Source organism: Nuphar pumila, chromosome 12 (genome assembly GCF_984573655.1).
Source record: "Nuphar pumila chromosome 12, dmNupPumi1.hap1.1, whole genome shotgun sequence".
Taxonomy (NCBI): Eukaryota; Viridiplantae; Streptophyta; class Magnoliopsida; order Nymphaeales; family Nymphaeaceae; genus Nuphar; species Nuphar pumila.
This window is the reverse complement of record NC_143260.1, coordinates 6932519-6950398: the sequence shown is the minus strand read 5'-3', so window position 1 is coordinate 6950398 and position 17880 is coordinate 6932519. Positions and strand designations below refer to the sequence as shown.

The 17880-nt window shown below is 40.7% G+C and overlaps 2 protein-coding genes across 2 annotated transcripts; one reads left to right on the top strand and one right to left on the bottom strand.

Moving 5' to 3' along the window:
- The first annotated feature begins 1172 nt into the window (after positions 1-1172).
- Positions 1173-4731, top strand: LOC149819824 (uncharacterized). Its single transcript, XM_089983817.1, has 2 exons — positions 1173-1748; positions 4615-4731. The coding sequence occupies exons 1-2, from the start codon at positions 1258-1260 to the stop codon at positions 4703-4705; spliced, it is 582 nt and encodes a 193-aa protein (XP_089839943.1). The 5' UTR covers positions 1173-1257; the 3' UTR covers positions 4706-4731.
- A 72-nt stretch (positions 4732-4803) lies between these two features.
- Positions 4804-13946, bottom strand: LOC149819823 (uncharacterized). The gene is made up of 11 exons (XM_089983503.1): positions 13781-13946; positions 11748-11889; positions 10809-10876; positions 10601-10671; positions 10266-10511; positions 7611-7774; positions 7460-7515; positions 7308-7360; positions 5793-5961; positions 5166-5263; positions 4804-5086 (listed from the first exon to the last, which is right to left on the bottom strand). Exons 1-11 carry the CDS (start codon positions 13944-13946, stop codon positions 4982-4984), a joined length of 1338 nt encoding a protein of 445 aa, XP_089839629.1. The 3' UTR covers positions 4804-4981.
- Between the last annotated feature and the right edge of the window lie 3934 nt (positions 13947-17880).

Below are 17880 nucleotides of genomic sequence, written 5' to 3'. Positions count from 1 at the left end.
AGCTTTTGTCAACCTGGATTTGACAAAAATCAGGATTTTGACAAACCTGGTTTTCCCCTTGTCATACAGGGCCGAACCCACCCAACTAGATGAGTGGAGCCCTTTGAATCTCCACCATTGGCTATTTAACAAGCAAAATGACTAGTATCTGCCGACACTATCCTAAATGACCTCCGGTGGCATTTAGCTCACAAAATTTTTCTATAGAAACATCTTTTTTTTTTATATACTAAGCCAAGAAACTTCCAGCAAGTAACATCCCACATGGGTTTCGAACTGTGATCGCCTGTGTCAGGTGACAAATAGTGATGGCCCTAAACAGGAAGGCAGAGCCGTTGCTGGCTATAACAGCCAAGGGTATAACCGGGTCTGGTTCTGTCGGGTTCAGGTGGTTCTTGTCATACTTGTGTTTTAAGTTTATTCGGTCAGATTCAAGTCTTAAGTAGACCCATTTTTTAATCATGTCTAACAATTAGATCTAGACCCAACCCAATTTGACTCGGGTCCGAGTTTGGGTTTGGATATGACAAAAATGTGTGGACCATACGGATTAATGAGTTCAGGGAAAAAATGGGGCGGTCTAAATTAGCTGGGTCTTAAATTGATTAATATTCGGGTTGGGTCTAGATATTAGTAAGATTGTAGGCTTTTAGGGGCTGTTTTACAGCCATATAGTGTTTGGGCTCGGCTTGTATGGCTCGTGCAAGCCCAGATGAGCTCAGCTAGTATAGGCTCGTGCCAAATGAGCCGAGCCCCAGTTGAGTCGCCTAAATAAAAAATTTATTTTTGTATCGAAGGGTTCATGTCATAGAGAGAATCGAAAGCCTAACTTGTTGGATACAAGTATACCTAAGAACAACAAACCTAGCCAAGACAAACACCCCTTGTTCTTACTCGACTCGGCTATACGAACGAGTTTGTGCTTGGCTTGTCACCCAAATGAACTTAACACGAATGAGCTTGGGATGAGCCGAGCCACGAGTTGCACCTGTTCGTTTATCAACCCTACTTAGATCAAGTTGAACAGTATTAGCCTTGATGTAAAGGTGTAAAATTCTATTAACTCTTACTAACAGAAGGTTAGAGTGACTAAAAATGTCTTGCAACGTGGCACAATAAAAACTAACAGCTTATTTTCAACGTAACCCCAAAAGCACGCATCATCTTTACCACGACGACAACGGTCTCCCTCTCTACTCTCCGACGAGCGACCGTTGGTTGGAATCATTCCAGAAAGGCCCACAAGGAATCCTCGAAATGATCATCCTGTCCCAAGCCAGCCTCGCCACCCACCACCACCGCCCTCCGTCGCCGGTGCCAGAGCATAGGCTCTCCGTCTCCGGCGGAGCCACCCTCTCCGGCCACGTGAGGATCAGCAGGGCGAAAAACTCGGCGCTGCCCATCCTCGCCGCCGCCCTCTGTTGCGACGGCGCCTCCGCTGTCCGGAGGGTCCCCGACCTCCTCGACACCCGGTCGATGGTCGGTGTCCTCCGGTCGGTGGGCGCCCGGGTCGAGTGGCAGGAAGGCGGCGTCGGAGAGCTGGTGGTCGACGCCTCCGGGGTCTGCCCGGGGCCGCCCTGCTCCTGCGAGGTGGGGAGGACCCGCGCCGGGTTCCTCGTGATCGAGCCGTTGCTCGGCCGGTTCGGCGAGGCCGAAGTCGGGCTGCCCGGTGGGTGCAGCATGGGTGCGCGACCCGTCGATTTGTACCTCAGTGGACTCAGAGCGCTCGGGGCCGTCGTCGAGATGAAGTGGGTACTCTCTCTCTCTCTCTCTCTCTCTCTTGATTGTTGGTGAGTTATGAAGTGATCTGTAAATTTAGTGTTTTTTTGTTCTTGGTCAAGAGAGAGATAGAAGATTGTTTTAGTGGTTTTAGATGAATACGCTTGGTGATTCTTGTTTTGAGTTTGTGTTTGGTTGCTTTATTTCTTTTGGGTTGTGAGAAATCTTGCTATTATGGTAGTCAAGAAGATCGAGCGCTTACGTTTCTAGCTGTTATGTAGTCCGAATTAGGTCATTTGATTTCATTCTAAGCCAGTCTTTTCAGGAAAAGAAAGAGAAATTAAAAAGAATGCATGGGCTTTGATTGAACTAAGTTTGATCCATAGTCTACTCGCTCGTTAAATTAACCTCATTCAAACAAAACAATCGATTTAAACTCATTTGTGATTGATTTTGAGTTTGGCTTGAAAAGCTAGATGGGGAAAGGGAATTTATCCGGATAGATTATCTCTATTTATGGATTTGGCATATGGTTGAAGATTCTGCCTTTTTTGCTCTAGTTGCTGCAGCTAAATGTTTTTTGAGCTTTCATAGTTCTCCTTTAAGTTTTGTACTCTAGGTTGGGGAGGCACCAAGATTAGGTCGTGACACTAGGGGTGGAGTATTGGGCTCGTAGGTTGATTGTAAAACCAATTGCATTTTATCTACATTTATAAGAAAGGCTCGTAGGTTGATTGTAAGTTTGTTTAATTATATTTTTCTGTAAAAGGAAATGACTCCTTGGTTTAAAGGAGTTATTTGCTTTCAGTAGGGTTGTTACTGAAAGTGAGACCGAATTTAGTCGGTATGTTCTTGTAGTGACACAAGGTTGATAGTGAAAATCTCAAGCGGATTTTGCTTGGAGATTGGATGTAGGTCAGGAACACCGAACCAGGATAAATTCTTGTGTTCTTTGTGTGATTGCTTTGCGAATCTCAAAATCCTTCAAAATTCCAATGACATTATTTAAAAGCACTATTCACCCTCCCCCTCTAGTGCTTGTTGCCTCGATCCTACAGTACTTTCAAATGTATCATGACACTGCTTAAGCAATTTGCGATGAATGATTCCTCACCGCGACACGAAGATGCATCTTCCTTTAGTTACAAAGAGGTTGTCCCGTAGCCAGAATCGTCGAGTTTTTCCCACTTGCACTAGGGAGACAAGGTGTTGCGCCATTGTGTCCTGTTGCATTACTTCGCGGATGCGGTCCAGCAACGCACCCTCCAAGTGAACTTCGAAAGGTTTCACCCGTGCAGCCGTCAGTTCTGCCTTGCGACTCAAGATGTCAGCAATAACGTTAGTCTTCCCTACCTTATACTCCAAACCAAAGTCGAACTCAGCCAAAAACATTTGTCATCGAGCTTGCTTGGGCGTCAGCTTCTTCTGCGTCTGAAAATAGCTCGTGGCGATATTATCTAACTTGACGATGCACTGGGCACCCAGAAGATAGTGCCGCCAGGTCCTGAGGCAGTGCACGATGGCCATCATCTTATGCTCATGCACAGTGTAGCGCCTCTCCACATCTTTTAGCTTTCGACTCTCGTAAGCAATCAGATGTCCCTCCTACATGATAACTCTGTTAATGACGAAGTCTGAAGCATTTGTATGGACTTCAAAGGGTGTTGTGTGGTCTGGCAACCGCAGCACTGGTTCCCTCACATCGAAAGCATCTTGGCAAGCTCCTATCTAGAACCATACCTGATTCTTCTTTAACAAGTCCGTGAGGGGCACAACAATGAGAGAGTAGCCTTTGATGAATCGTCGATAATAGTTTGTCAAGCCAAGGAATAACCACAACTCTGTCACTTTGGTTGGCAGACTCCATTCTTGGATGGCTCTTATCTTCTGTCCGTCCATGCGCAGCAAACCATGCCCCACGACATGGCCAAGAAAGTTGATCTTCTTATGGCTGAAGAGACACTTCTCTCGCTTGACACAGAGATCATTCTCCTTCAGCACCTGAAACACTGTTCGCAAGTGCCTGACATGTTCCTCCATGCTGGAGCTGTAAATCACGTTGTCATCAAGATAGACTACCATAAACTTGTCTATGTAGGGGTAAAAGATCTTGTTCATCAATGTCATGAACCTAGCTGGAGCATTCATCAAGCCGAATGGCATCACCAGAAATTCATATGCACCATAGCGAGTGACGCAAGTCGTCTTAAGCTCATCACCATCAGCAATCCTCACTTGTCAGTAACCTGATCGCAAATCTAGCTTTGAAAAGACACAGACACTGCCTAACTGATCGAACAAGTCCGCAATCAGTGGCAACGGATACTTGTTTTTCACTGTGACCTTGTTCAATGCATGGTAATCCACGCATAGCCTTTTGAAACCATCATGTTTCACCTGGAAGAGCACAGGAGCACCAAAAGGTGCTTTCGAAGGATAAATGATGCCTACTTCTAACATCTCGTCCAGCTGTCTGCGCAGCTCCTTCAGTTCAGTCGGTCCCATGCAATAAGAGACCATGATAGGAGGCTTTGCTCTAGGGGTCAACTCTATCTTGAGACATCACTCCCCGAAACTCTGCCAATAGTGAGGCAAGGGTCGGCGACACTGTTGCTTCCACCTTCTTCAGTACGCATGACACCTAAGAATGTCTGCTCTTTCCGCTGAATCACTTGTAACTTTTTTCAGGTCACCGTTGCACTTTGGTTTAGGTTGATAAATACCCTGAAGGGTCAGCTCATAGATCTGAATTGTAATAAGCCTACGAGCAAAATTGTGAATGAATGCAAATGCGTTGAGGTTTCTTTTGTTCACCCTCATTGTGATTACTTTCAAGTGATTACAATTTCTCTTCATCTCTTCTTTCTCGCTCTCTTACACTCTCTATGATCAAAGCTTTCGCAGCGGCAAGCGGGCGATCGAAAGGCTTGTGGTGGTAAGGAAAGACCGTCGCGCCGCACTGGCTATTAAAGAAATAGGCCCGTGACAATCCACATTGTGCAAACAGTTAACCAATTTATATATATATATAGAGAGAGAGAGAGAGAGAGTATCTTGTTTATGCAAATCATTCAGCACCAATGGTTTCTTGAGTAATAAATGTTCACATTTCTGCATCATTGACATTTTCGGAGTTTTGCTATTTTGTAGTCTAATCTACACTTGCACCATGCTCTCTCTCTCTCTCTCTCTCTCTCTCTCTCTCTCTCTCTCTCTCTCTCTCTCATTATAGACCTATAATAAGAAGAATAGAATGCAAAACCTAGAGGCTTGATGCAATGAACATGGCAGATTCTTGCTGTTTTAGGTGGTCACTAACATGAGCAACCACCCCTGCACCAGCATTATACAGCCATTCTTGCTTCACCTGATTCAGTACAGATTTTTATCAGCAAACACAACAGAAGAACATCCTCTTTGTTAACAAAGGAAAGACAGATGCTTACATGAATGTTATTATGGGCCAAGAATGGCCAAAGTGCCGCATGAAAACTCACATCCACTTTCTTCCATCCAACCCTCTGTAGGCCGCGTATCATTTCCTCTGCATACACTAAGAACATCAGGTACTGTGCAATAACAGTGGAAAAGGCTATGCCAACTAACATCACCAAGCCCTAACTCTCTGAGAGTCGATACCAGGATGACCTCCACAATGGTTAACAAAATTCTGCTTATTACAACTGGTTGGCCTGCTAACTGTCTAATCTTCAATATGTAAGCAAGAAAATTACCAAAACAACCCCATCCATTTATGGATCAGATGAAAACCCACGCTGCTCTAATCCATCAGAAGCTCAAGTGGAGGATGTGGTGTTATCTAGGTCCCAGCATAATAACTTTATGGGGGTGGAACAGGGGTTGAGTAGTAATCAAGACCCAAACTGTCACACACATGCATATGTACGTAGAAAACACCAGCACAATTATGTATGTGTGCAGCTGTGCAAGCATGCACGTATGTATGTAGAAAACATCACCACATTTAATAAATAAGTAATGATACATGTAATGAAGGAAAAACAGAAACCCAAGGAGAAAGAGGACTGAAAAAATTAATTATGCATAACAACCTTCAAGAATGTCATGATACACTGATGCATTCTCAGGATTAGGAGTATTCTGAGCTGCCTCCTTAGCCTTTGCTGCTTTGAGCGGAAAACTTGGTCCCTCAGATGGAATTGGAGGGCAATATTCCACATCTACAACATGTTTATACCCATCCAACGACCTTTTGGGGGGCTGGATTCATCAACAAACATGAGTCCAAACAGGCAATGTACAGTACCCAAAGAAAATTAAGTGGAAGTTACAGGATTAGATACCACACTAATCCTTTACCAAAGAGGGAGACACTGAGCACATAGCAAGATCAGATATGGTTCCCTCTTTTGGAGCAAGACCAAACTTTTATGATCACAGATGTTGTCGATATTTTGGAAAATAATGATAATTTAAAAATTATCATGATAATATCACAGTATTATTTCAATGTCAAAATCTTCTTTATTCGACATTAGTTTTTCAATCATTTAGAAATAAATTGTCTTTTTTTTCCTGTCTTAAACACTCTCCGTCTTCGGTTCACACTTTTGCAAAATGAACATTAGCAAAATCTCCATTCTTTCCTATATTTTTTTCATTATTTTTGCAAAATTATGAGATTTTTCTGAGATCTATAAAAAATCCTGCAACATTGCTGGAAATTGCTTCACCAAGATATTGTCAAGACCACTATTGATGCATATGCAACTAATAATCTGTTGTATGATGCATGGTAGAAACACTAATACAAGAAATGTATGTAACATCCCTTATCAAGCGGCAGTATAGTTTAAAGGTGGAAAAGATCCTGATCTGAAAACCCCAAGGTGCAAGAGCCTGTATTTTCCACGTTACAAACTTGAACACTTGAGAAGTTAGAGCCAAGTCACAGGTACTGGCTGGAGTCTAATTCAATCTAAGCTTAAGCACATGATAGTTCTTTACTTTTACTGCTTTCTTACAGTGTTCTCTTTCAGTCCTTTTGGTCTTCTGAAGATAGCAAGGAAAGAGTGCACACCTCAAGAATCAAGTTTGCATACTGATTAAACTTGTGGTTGCTGTGTTTTGGTTTATAGGTAAATGCCTGTTGCTTTCAGTGTTTAAACATGACTTCTACTTATTTTTCTTATTGTCACTATCAAGTTGAGGAATTAGCATAAAGAGACAAACTTAGACATACTTCTTTTGTCACATATAAAATCTTGATTAATACACATAAAGCATTTATATAGTTCAGAAAATTAACGATAAGCATGTGTTCAATGTTTAGTTTGTTATTCTCAACTATGTCTAATGAATTGCACTCCCGTAAACAAGTTCAAAATTAGAAGATGAAAGAAGTCTCTCATAGATTTCCATAGGATTCTGATCCCCAAGATCCCTGTCATAAGCTAGGGCATCTAATTATAAGATCAAAATGCAAATGCCATGTATTAAGCTGGTTTGACTTACAGTTTGTTTGAGTTTACAGTTTGTGCAGTCAAATGTCATATTCTGTTTAGATGAAGAATATTAAAAACTATAAAACATATGGAACATCTTACCTTAACAAGCTCTATCTCCCTCCTAATGGAGGATGTGCGCCAACCAACCATGTCTAAAGGATGCTAAGTAAAACAGCTTGGAAAAATGAAAGAGGACACCTGCTTCCTGAGAAGAGGAACATCAATTCTTAGTAGGATATGCACCAGGATACAGTCATAAGATACGTTCGCATATACAATCCGGCACTTAAATGAAGCAAGAGCAGACCTGCAGCACAAGTTTAAAGCACATGAGAAATGCCTCGTACAAATTTGATATCAAATAACTGAATTGTCAGTATACATATCAAATACTAAACCTACATAAATTTTCCATCTTCACAATCAGATGCCATTCTCAAAAGAAGAGGTGGTTTAGAAGATTTGCCATCAGTAAGGAATAGCTGACGACCTGTTCGGCGAATCAGAATAGTAGCTACAGTTGGAGCAAGCTTTTCCAACAGGGGAACCCCCAAGAGCAATGGAAGCTGAAGAATGATGCACATTATCAAATATATCAGCATATTCAATTGTTTGCAACTGAAAATGGATAACAGACACAAGATACAGGTCAACTAAGGAGTCTGATGTCATCGTTTTGGAAATATTTCATTAAAATACTGATAGTCATAAAACTTCACTCTCAACAAGTCTTTCATAAATATTGAAAACGAGGAAATCTGAGCAACAGCAGGAGGCATGCAACTATAATGGATCAAGAAAAATTTAAGCATAACTAAATTGAACTATATAACTGCATAATCAGAAATAGAGTTAATAATGGTGTTTCATACTTTAGTGTTGATGCTGGCTTCCTTAATTAGCAAAGTATGTTTGCAGTCTCTCCCTTTCCTCTTTTCAAGCTGATATATTCAAAAGGAAAAAGTTAACCATGAGAAAAACTGATAATTGACAAAACCCTCAAATCCATTCCCTTATGGATGTCAATATGTCACTTATCAGAAAACATTAACTTAAAGCAAACTGAAGGAAGCTGCAAAAAACTTGATGTTTAAGGTAATCACATTGAGGTGATTATTTCCTCAGCAGATATGAAGGGATATAGGAACAAGTACAAATTTGCTGAAGCAGAGAAAAAGACACAGACAAATTTTCAGCACTAGTACACTTAACTCACGAGGCAACCTACTCCTAGTAGACCTTAAAATAGATATGTGATATGGATATTTTGCTTAGCCCTAAATGCTCATACAGTCAAATCTATGCCAGACACAATCAATGCCTTCTCTATGACTTGGTCTTTTATGATCTTGAACTTTTTATTTTATCTTTAAATTGTTTTTTCTATTAGAGATGTCAATAGGATTTGGGTTGGATATCTGACAAAATTTGAATCCCTTTAGTCAGCTTCAGTAGAGCAGGTAACATCCTATTAGTAATCGGATCCAGATTCACTATGCAGTTTGACATCTAAATCCACATCGGCATCCGAACCAAATCTGAATCCAATCAATTACCCATTAAATATATCTTATTAGCTAGTTGGAACCGGATTTGGTATTACTATTACCCTTTTCCATCCAACTCTGAATCTGATTAGGCAAGATCTGATCAGTTCTGATTCAGTAATGCTTACATCTGAATTAAACCTGACCTGTTTATATAACCAAGCCTATTTGTTATATAACTCATCATGAAGATGAGCATATTTATATTTCTTCATGCATGCACGTGCACTTGCGCACACACACAGCTCTGTGTTTCATTATTCTAAAACTTAGGTGTTCATGTTCTGTGACTGTCTCATATCTGAGTCCACGTGACATAATTGCCAAGTATATGACCATATGCATAGCATTGGTAGCTTTTGATCGTTATCCACCTAATATCAATCTAACAAAATTGTGGGGGGGGTGACGAATCCAGGAATGACTCAATGAAATCCTAGTTATTCAATTCAACAAGCATGCAAACTTTTTATGTACGTAAAAACACAACCAAAACCTTGCAACTTGAGTTCATCAAACATGAAGATACATATTCAAACATTAAGAAGATAAGATCTATTACAAAGGTTTCCCTGACAATTATTCCTAAATGAATAGTATTGACACAATATAATAGAATAAGGTAGTAAACTAGGACTAACAGTAAAACACATGATTTTGGCTGTTTAGTTGGTACAATTCCAAATAATAGATGGTATTATATATTCAGAGAATTATATCAAAGTTAGTGAACAGCGGCAGTGCTCAAATCATGATTCCACATTTGAAAAATACACATAGGTTTAGTGATGGAGATGGAGGGATCCATGATTGAAATGAACTTGAAGGTTAAGGAGTTGCCATGGCAAAGGTGCATCTCAACTTTGTATTCTTTTCAAGGAAACCCCTTCAAGATTTTGGAAAATTTAACAGATTCACAATTATAGCTTTACAATGCTGGTGTTAATGGAAAATACAGTGCTATAAGAATGCTGTGTAATTCATAATCCAAGTAATGATGAATGTAAATACAATAATGCAAAGGTAATTGAACCACTGAAAATGTAATGAAAAGGAATGTCCAAAATTAAAATCAATGCTCAACCACATGATGCACTCAAGTGCTTAGGGTACAAATAGTGCACAATTTGTTCTATGCGTTAACATGCCAAATATTCATCCTGTATAGTAACCATAGACATCATGTGGCAGGTCCATATTATGATTGGACACCTTTTATGCTTTAGTTTTTAAATAGTTTTTCACACTTCGTAAATAAGGACTTGTTTAATTGAAAGAAAATAAAGACTCTTCTAGGCAATCTATGCAAAACAACTTTTTGTGTGGTTAATAACATGATGTCCAACTATATATCAATACGACCACAAAGAGACATGACATGAAAAGTTGAATAATGTATCAAAATGAGAAGATATCATAAGAACAAATATGTAACCTCCTAACAAATAAAGAATGAAATGACAAGGAGGCAACAAGATGAATAAATGAATGCAGTTGGCTAGAAAAACACCTGATTTTTTCCTCTTACTCCTAAATGTGGGGTTGCCAAGGTAATAAAATTGACAGGCGCCAACCCTACTATACTGCGTTTTGAGGGAAATGACAAATTCTCTTTATCTCCTCTTCTGAGGCTAATGAGATCAGAATCTTGAGAGTATAAGACAGAAATTGCATATCTTGCAAACAAGCCACCAAGTGAATGAGCCAGAAAAGATATCCTTGTCAAACTTTCTGTATTTCGAACAACTTGTGTGACCTGTCTTCCAGCAAGTAAGCGCATAATATAAAGATGAAAAGAAAAAATGATTGTCAAATAATTATTAATATGATATTAATAAGCCTTACTTCATCTGCTAGTCGCCTTCCAGCAACATCAATACCGCCCAAGGTTTTTGTGTAGCTATTAGCTGAACTTGCTGCATGCAAGCCCGCATACTTCAGCTTTAAAAATAAATATATATTCTTAAAATTATTTTTTAGACTAAAAGGATCTTACTCCAAAAAAATTGCTAAGAACAAAATGAGCAATTGCAATGGCAGACAAATGGCATACCATAGATTAAAAAGTTGCTGCCCAATTGCCTTTTTAGCTCTGCTTCTACATATGTCCAGTCACTAGGGCTGTAAATGATTAAGAAAGCTAACTTGAGAAATAATAATGAACAATTCAATAAATGCAAATCAGACCTCAACTATAAGTATCTCTCAAAACCTAAAGAGTGAGCTTCTCACTGGAAACCAGCCAGATTTGGATTAGAGACAACAATTTCAAAATTGAAGAGGGAAAAATGAATCTTCCAATTCTTATGTGGCTTTTAGATATCATAGTTGCCAGTCGAGGAAGCGGGAGCGGGAAGTGGAAGCAGGAAGCGAGGCACTTTCAAAATTTTAGGAAGCGGGAAGCGTGTGACGACTTAGAAGCGAATCAAGAATCGTCTCGGAAGTGTCCTAAGAAGCGAACCGGAAGCGAGGAGGAAGCGGAAAAAGATAAAAATACAAAAAAAATGGAAGAAGGGGGAAGCACGCTTCCAAAAAATGGGAAATGCGCTTCCCAAAAAAAATTTGCTCTTCCCGGTGCGTTTCGGAAGCGCGAGGTTTTGCGCTTCCGAAACGCACTTTGGGGAAGCATGCCTTCCTTGTGGACAAACGCATGATTACTTGATCTACAGACTCCATAGGTCCATTAATGCATGATTACTTGAACTAGAGACTTCATAGGTCCATTAAAAGAAGGCAAAACATTAGGTGAATCACAATGGTGGCAATGCATTCCGCTTTATGGCTTTTGGTCAAGTGAAGATACAGCCTTTAATAGCCAGTTTTATTAAATAAATAATAATAATATATATATATTATTGTCTCATGAACCCGCTCAGTGTTTATGCAGACAAACATGACTTTCAATAAAGGTAAAGCGTTAAAGAAGCATATGCCTTTTCACCAATTAGAAAAATCTATCGCTTAATTGGTGAAAAGAGGTGCAATTTATCACCTAGATAAGATGCCATGAACAAGGACAAGTAGATGGTCTGGTCCATTGGCGATTTCAGCTTGACCAGAAACAGGTGCATTTCTCTCTGTTGTATTCATCGCATAAGGCATGAACCTTGAATATCTGCAAAAATTGTTTAAACCTGCAAACAGTTTAGTTTTAAAAAAATCAGCAACAACTGTTAAATGTGCAAGTAAAATGTATGTTCAACCTTGATCAGCTAAACATTCTTATCAAGAGGGGTCAATTTTTTTATAAAGAAATACACCTAGAAATGTGCAAAAGGATGGTGATCATGAATGAACACCCATAATCATGCATGTAGAATTAACAACAAAATTAGTCAATTTTACCATATGATACTTAATTGCAAATACAGAGACATGAACACATTTACAAAATCAGTAGTGTTACTTTAGAACAAGTAGTTGAGTTCCAATTATGCTTACTTGTATGAGAACCATTTTGCGCCATCACTCGGGTGTTCATCTACACACTTTTACTCTCATTGCTCATAAAATTGGTAGTTATTTGGTTGATTTGACCCACTGCTACTTGCATTATATTGTCACACTTTTCACAGACATTAATTTCCCAGTGCAGAGGAGTCCCATGACCCAGGATACTTAGAAAAACTTGCCAAAGAACGTTACAAGAAAATTTCTTCTTAAAAGACAAGGGAAGGAAAACATAACTTGTATAGAAACAAGGGATTATACAATACTACATTAATTAAGTGCTATCCCTAACTGTAGAACCTTCGGAAATTTCCACCATGAGATACCAATATATGATATACTGTTGGTTTTAACAAAATATGCATGTTGTGGCCCATGGACAAATGTTACACACGTTGAGCTGTAGGTCCATCGAAGTGAATATTTTTATAGCTGCAAGATTGTCATCAAATACATATTAAAGTGTCTATTCTGTTTTTTGATACATTTGAGTTCTTCGATCCAATACCACATCCTAAACCCAATTTAAAGTCAGTCACGAAAACTTATTCGTGTCCAGAAGAGATGAACTCCACGAGTCCAGCTAAACTGAAAATTAATCAAGCAAGTCACCAATTGCCAACCTGCAAACATCAGCCCCAGATAGCCTGAGCTAAGTTCTTTTTTCCGACACACAAGTAATATATTGAACCAGTTGTGAGTGCAAAAGTCAAAATGACGGCTCTCTGCTGCCACCAGCAAAATTGTCGAAGTTTTCTCTCCAAGTTCTCCTTCACCTTTTCTGTTAACTAAAATTCAACTCTGATTTGTAGAACTAGCAGCATCACATAATGGGCAGTTGAGTATTACGTTCTATTTTTGGTCAATGTATCATTGATTTAATCTTCAAAAGGCACTCTATTACAATCTGCACCCCACAATGAAGACCGCATAATTTTTGTTTAAACCCTTTGGCGAGTTATGATAGAAACCATCTTAGAGTTGTGAATAATCTTATCAAGACCCCCCCACCCCCACACACACACACACCAACCCCAACAAAAAAAAAACTATCAAAAATCTTATCAAGACCTAGAGAGTCCTAGAGGTGGCAATCGGGTCGGGTTGGCGGGTCAGCATACCTCAACCCGAACCTGAACCGTTTAATAAACGGGTCAGCTGTGGCAAACACGAACCCGACCCGTTTATTAAACGGGTAATCCGACACGACCCGCCAACCCGTTTAATAAACGGGTCGGGTCGGGTAAATGGGTTGGCGGTCGGGTTCGGGTAAACGGGTTGACCCGCAAGTCTGCAACCCACCACTACATACACATCTTATGGACCATTATTTCAATTCAAGAACCAAATTCAAAGGATGGGATCGTTCCAAATTCATCTCAATACGACCATCATTCAAACAAATGAATATAACCTCGTAATTCCATCACCTAAAGCCAGAATCCTCCATATGGTGTTCGCAAAACAATCAAAATCAAGACCCAAATCCCCAAAAACTAAAAAGAACAATAAAAAGATCACACACACAACTACCCAAGACAGACACTCACACAGATAGAGAGAAAGATGGGTTACCAGAGAAAGAGCAGAAACGAATGGGGAACGCGTCGCCGTTGCCGAAAACGAGCCGATCAGAGGAGAATGGAGATGACCAACGTCCGGAATTCTTGGGCTTCCCCACTCGCGCACAGAAGGAGCCATGAGAATACTGCAGATTATTTATAGCAGGCAAGACCGCCATTCGCTGAGCTCAGTTCCGCCAATCGTTGCAGTGTGTTGAGTCGGGTTCCTCGCACACATGGCACGATGACGCCTTTCCTTTGTAAGTATTTTAGTCGCAACAGCTTCAAGATCAAGCATTCAAGGTCGCCAAACAAGAAAAAATCTCTCTCTCTCTCTCTCTCTCTCTCTCTCTCTCTCTCTCTCTCTCTCTCTCTCTCTCTCTCTCTCTCTCTCTCTCATCACACGTGTGAGCTCCCACGTACCATAGATTGCACGGGAATGTGCAATTAAAAAGTTGAAATAATTTACAAAAGACAGATCTTGTTATCAATTTTTTCTCAAGATTAGGAATGTCAACGGTTAGGGTTCGGATCGGATGTAGCCAATACCATAGCTGAGTAATGGGATGTTGGCTAAACGAATTTTAATTCAGATTCAGATCTGCATAGTGAAAACCTCATACCATATATGTTTTTTTTACATGTAAACGGCAGATATTCATCAAATCCATAAATCTTCCAATTCAATAGCAAAAATTCAAAACCATATCCACATATGATTGTAATCGGATATGGTTTTTGCTTGCCAAATCTGACTAAATTGGAAATGGATTTTTTCAAATATCAGATAAAATATGATCCATTGACATCCTACTCAAGATTGAAAAAACTTATGACAAATTAAGAACTTGATTCCTCAAAATTTCTCACAAAAATAATAAGAAAATATATAAAAATAAGAAAAGTAATGAAATAGACAAGAATATAAAAGATATAAATCACTACAAGAAAATACGTTGTTAGCGACGGACGTTAGCGACGGAATCTTTCCGTCGCTAGTTAGCGACGGATTGGCGAGCGACAAATATTCGTCGCTATTATTACTGAATCTTATGAAAGTAGCGACGGAAGATAGTCTGTCGCCTAGTCCGTCGCTAATTAGCGACGGACTGTTCTGTCGGTACGATCACACCATTTACCGACGATGTTAGCGACGGAACCTAAGTCGTCGCTAAATAGCGACGGATGTGGCGACAGAATATAATCCGTCGCTATTTTTGCGAATTTGATTTTACGTTGGCTTATCGACGGAATGAATCCGTCGCTAACTTTCGAATAACCCTAATCCCAGACAGCTTTTCCTTTTCTTCTTTCGCTGCTCCTGCCGTTCGCCGGTCTCGCTCCCGTCGTTCGCCGGTCCCACCGTTCGCCGCCCGGAGAAAGGTAACGCCCTCCCCCTCCCGTTTCCGACAGGGGGTTAACCCCCGTTTTCACGCAGGGGGTTAACCCCCTGCCATTTCCGGCAGGGGGTTAACCCCCTCCCGTTTTCACACAGGGGGTTAACCCCCTCCCGGTTCACACAGGGGGTTAACCCCCTGTCGTTTCCGGCAGGGGGTTAACCCCCTTCCGATTCACGCAGGGGGTTAACCCCCTGCCGGAAAACGCAAGGGATTAACCCCCTGCGTCCCCTGCCGTTTCCGGCAGGGGGTTAACCCCCTCCCGTTTCCGGCAGGGGGTTAACCCCCTTCCGGAAAACGGAGGGGGTTAACCCCCGCGTTTTTCGGCAGAGGGTTAACCCCCGCGTTTTCCGGAAGGGGGTTAACCCCCTGCGTTTCTTGCAGAGGGCTAACCCCCTGCGTTTTTCGGCAGGGGACCCTTGCCCCCTGCCTTTCCGGTAGGGGGTCGACCTGGGCAGGGGGTCGACCCCGGCAGGGGGTCGACCCCGGCAGGGGGTTAACCACCTGCCATAACAGGCTGGGGGTCGACTCCCCTGCTGTTCCCCCCTGCCGGAACAGCAGGGGAGTCGACCCCTTGCCAGAACAGTTTTTTTTTTCGTGGTGATTTCATTTTAAAACAGTGTTTTTTGTGCAGATTTTTCAACGGAACTCGCTTGTGCCCCGCCACCCGTGGTAAGTAAGTGACAAAAACAATGCAAATCGGGTAAATACCCGTGGTGAGTAAGTGATGCAAGCGCATCACATGTTATTTAATTTATTGAATGTAACACTTTATTGTTCACACACTCACTTAGTTGTTGATATCTAGGACTGCTTTGTTGGAGTTCGGAGATCATGCTGAGCATGATTTTAATGTATGAATATGGAAGTGTTCTTATTTTTGGAGTACGGAGTCCATGCTAGGCATGGTAGTAGTTAGTGGGATATTAGACTGTGTTTGCTGCAGGTACATGTTTGAGATTTGTTTGATATGAATTATTTCAATGTATTGCAATGTTTGATGTGAATGTATCCATGCTTACATGTAGTTACTTTCAATTTGATTATGTCTACCATGTGAAATTGTATACTGAAAGCATGCTTCAAATGAATGTATCGTGTCATGAATAGTTTGCACATGAAAATATTAAGTTATCAATGCATGTATCATAATTCTTGTGATTGTATGACATCATATATTGCATGATAAATTTGATATTTTCTTCATCATAGCATTCTGATGGTTCTCTTTTAACTGGTTAGGATACTATTCGCACCATCATACGACAAAATGACTGCAAACCGTGAATGAATGTATCGTAGGATAGTGGACAATGAGTTATCGCATGAATATATGGATAGTGTTGACAGTTTTATTGAATTTGCAACGGCAAGTGTCAGTACAGTAGATCCCACAGGTCGGATTAGGTGTCCCTGCAAGATTTGTAAGAATAATCGATTTTTAGAACCTCATGGCGTTAGACATCACCTATACAGGAAGGGTTTTGTGAGTGATTATCAGAACTGGACGTTTCATGGAGAAGAATTTAGAAACGATTTTGATGCACTGGTGAATGTGGTGCACGATAATCCATATACGAATTTGATATTTGATGCCGCAGGAACAGAACTGGGTTCTGCTATGAGTTCTAGTGATGTAAGAACTATCATAGATGAAGAATCACCAAACGATGCAGCTAGTAGATTTTATGATCTTCTTAAAGATGTTGATGAGCCACTTTGGAACGGTTGTGAGAGTCACACTATCTTGTCTGCAGTTCTTCAACTAATGAATTTGAAGTCCGAGTATAATTTGAGTCAATCATGTTTTGACCGTTTGTGCATGATTGTGAAGAGTATGTTGCCTAAAGATGAGAAATTGCCACAAAATTTCTATCGTGCGAAAGTTATGGTCAACGCTCTAGGTATGGGTTACAAAAAGATTGATGCTTATCCAAATCACTGCATGTTGTATTTCAAGGAGCAGGAAAACGACATATCATGCCCGTCATGTGGGCATCCTCGGTTCAAGCCAAAGACAAGAGACAATGGTAGCACGAGATCAAAGGAAGTTTCATACAAGTTGCTCCGCTACTTTCCTATCACTCCTAGATTGCAGCGATTGTATATGTCTTCAAGGACAGCTAAACACATGAGATAGCATGCAATTAAAGTTCGACACGATGAAAACAAGATCACGCATCCTGTTGACGCTGAAGCTTGGAAGCACTTTGATCGTACTCATCAGAACTTCGCAATGGAAGTGCGAAATGTTAAACTCGGTCTATGTACAGATAGATTTAATCCATTTGGGGGTAGATCAACTCCATACTCATGCTGGCCAGTATTTGTTACTCCATACAACCTTCCACCAAGCTTGTGTATGAAACGTCCAAATCTTTTCTTGTCTTTGTTGATCTCTGGTCCGACCTCACCTGGCCAAAATCTTGATGTATATCTAAGGCCATTGATTGATGAATTAAAAGTACTGTGGGCTGACGGTGTTACCACGTATGATGCACACAAAAAACAAAATTTCAACATGAAGGTCATTGTTCTATGGACAATCAGTGACTTCCCTGCATATGGTATGTTATCTGGTTGGAGCACACATGGGAGGTTGGCTTGTCCGTACTGCATGGAGGATTTCAAAGCTTTTAGATTGAGGCATGGAAGGAAGCCTTGCTGGTTTGAGTGCCATCGTCGATTCCTACCCAGCGATCATCCGTTCCGACGT

What these genes read in the sequence shown, in the direction of transcription:
- LOC149819824 (XM_089983817.1), top strand. Translation starts at nt 1,258, where the DNA reads ATGATCATCCTGTCCCAAGCCAGCCTCGCCACCCACCACCACCGCCCT. An exon ending in GGGGCCGTCGTCGAGATGAA is followed by an intron (nt 1,749 to 4,614) that starts GTGGGTACTCTC and finishes CTATGATCAAAG; the next exon opens with CTTTCGCAGCGGCAAGCGGG.
- LOC149819823 (XM_089983503.1), bottom strand. Translation starts at nt 13,946, where the DNA reads ATGGCGGTCTTGCCTGCTATAAATAATCTGCAGTATTCTCATGGCTCC. An exon ending in CAGCAACTTTTTAATCTATG is followed by an intron (nt 10,672 to 10,808) that starts GTATGCCATTTG and finishes GCTTGCATGCAG; the next exon opens with CAAGTTCAGCTAATAGCTAC. An exon ending in GAAGGCGACTAGCAGATGAA is followed by an intron (nt 10,512 to 10,600) that starts GTAAGGCTTATT and finishes GCTGGAAGACAG; the next exon opens with GTCACACAAGTTGTTCGAAA.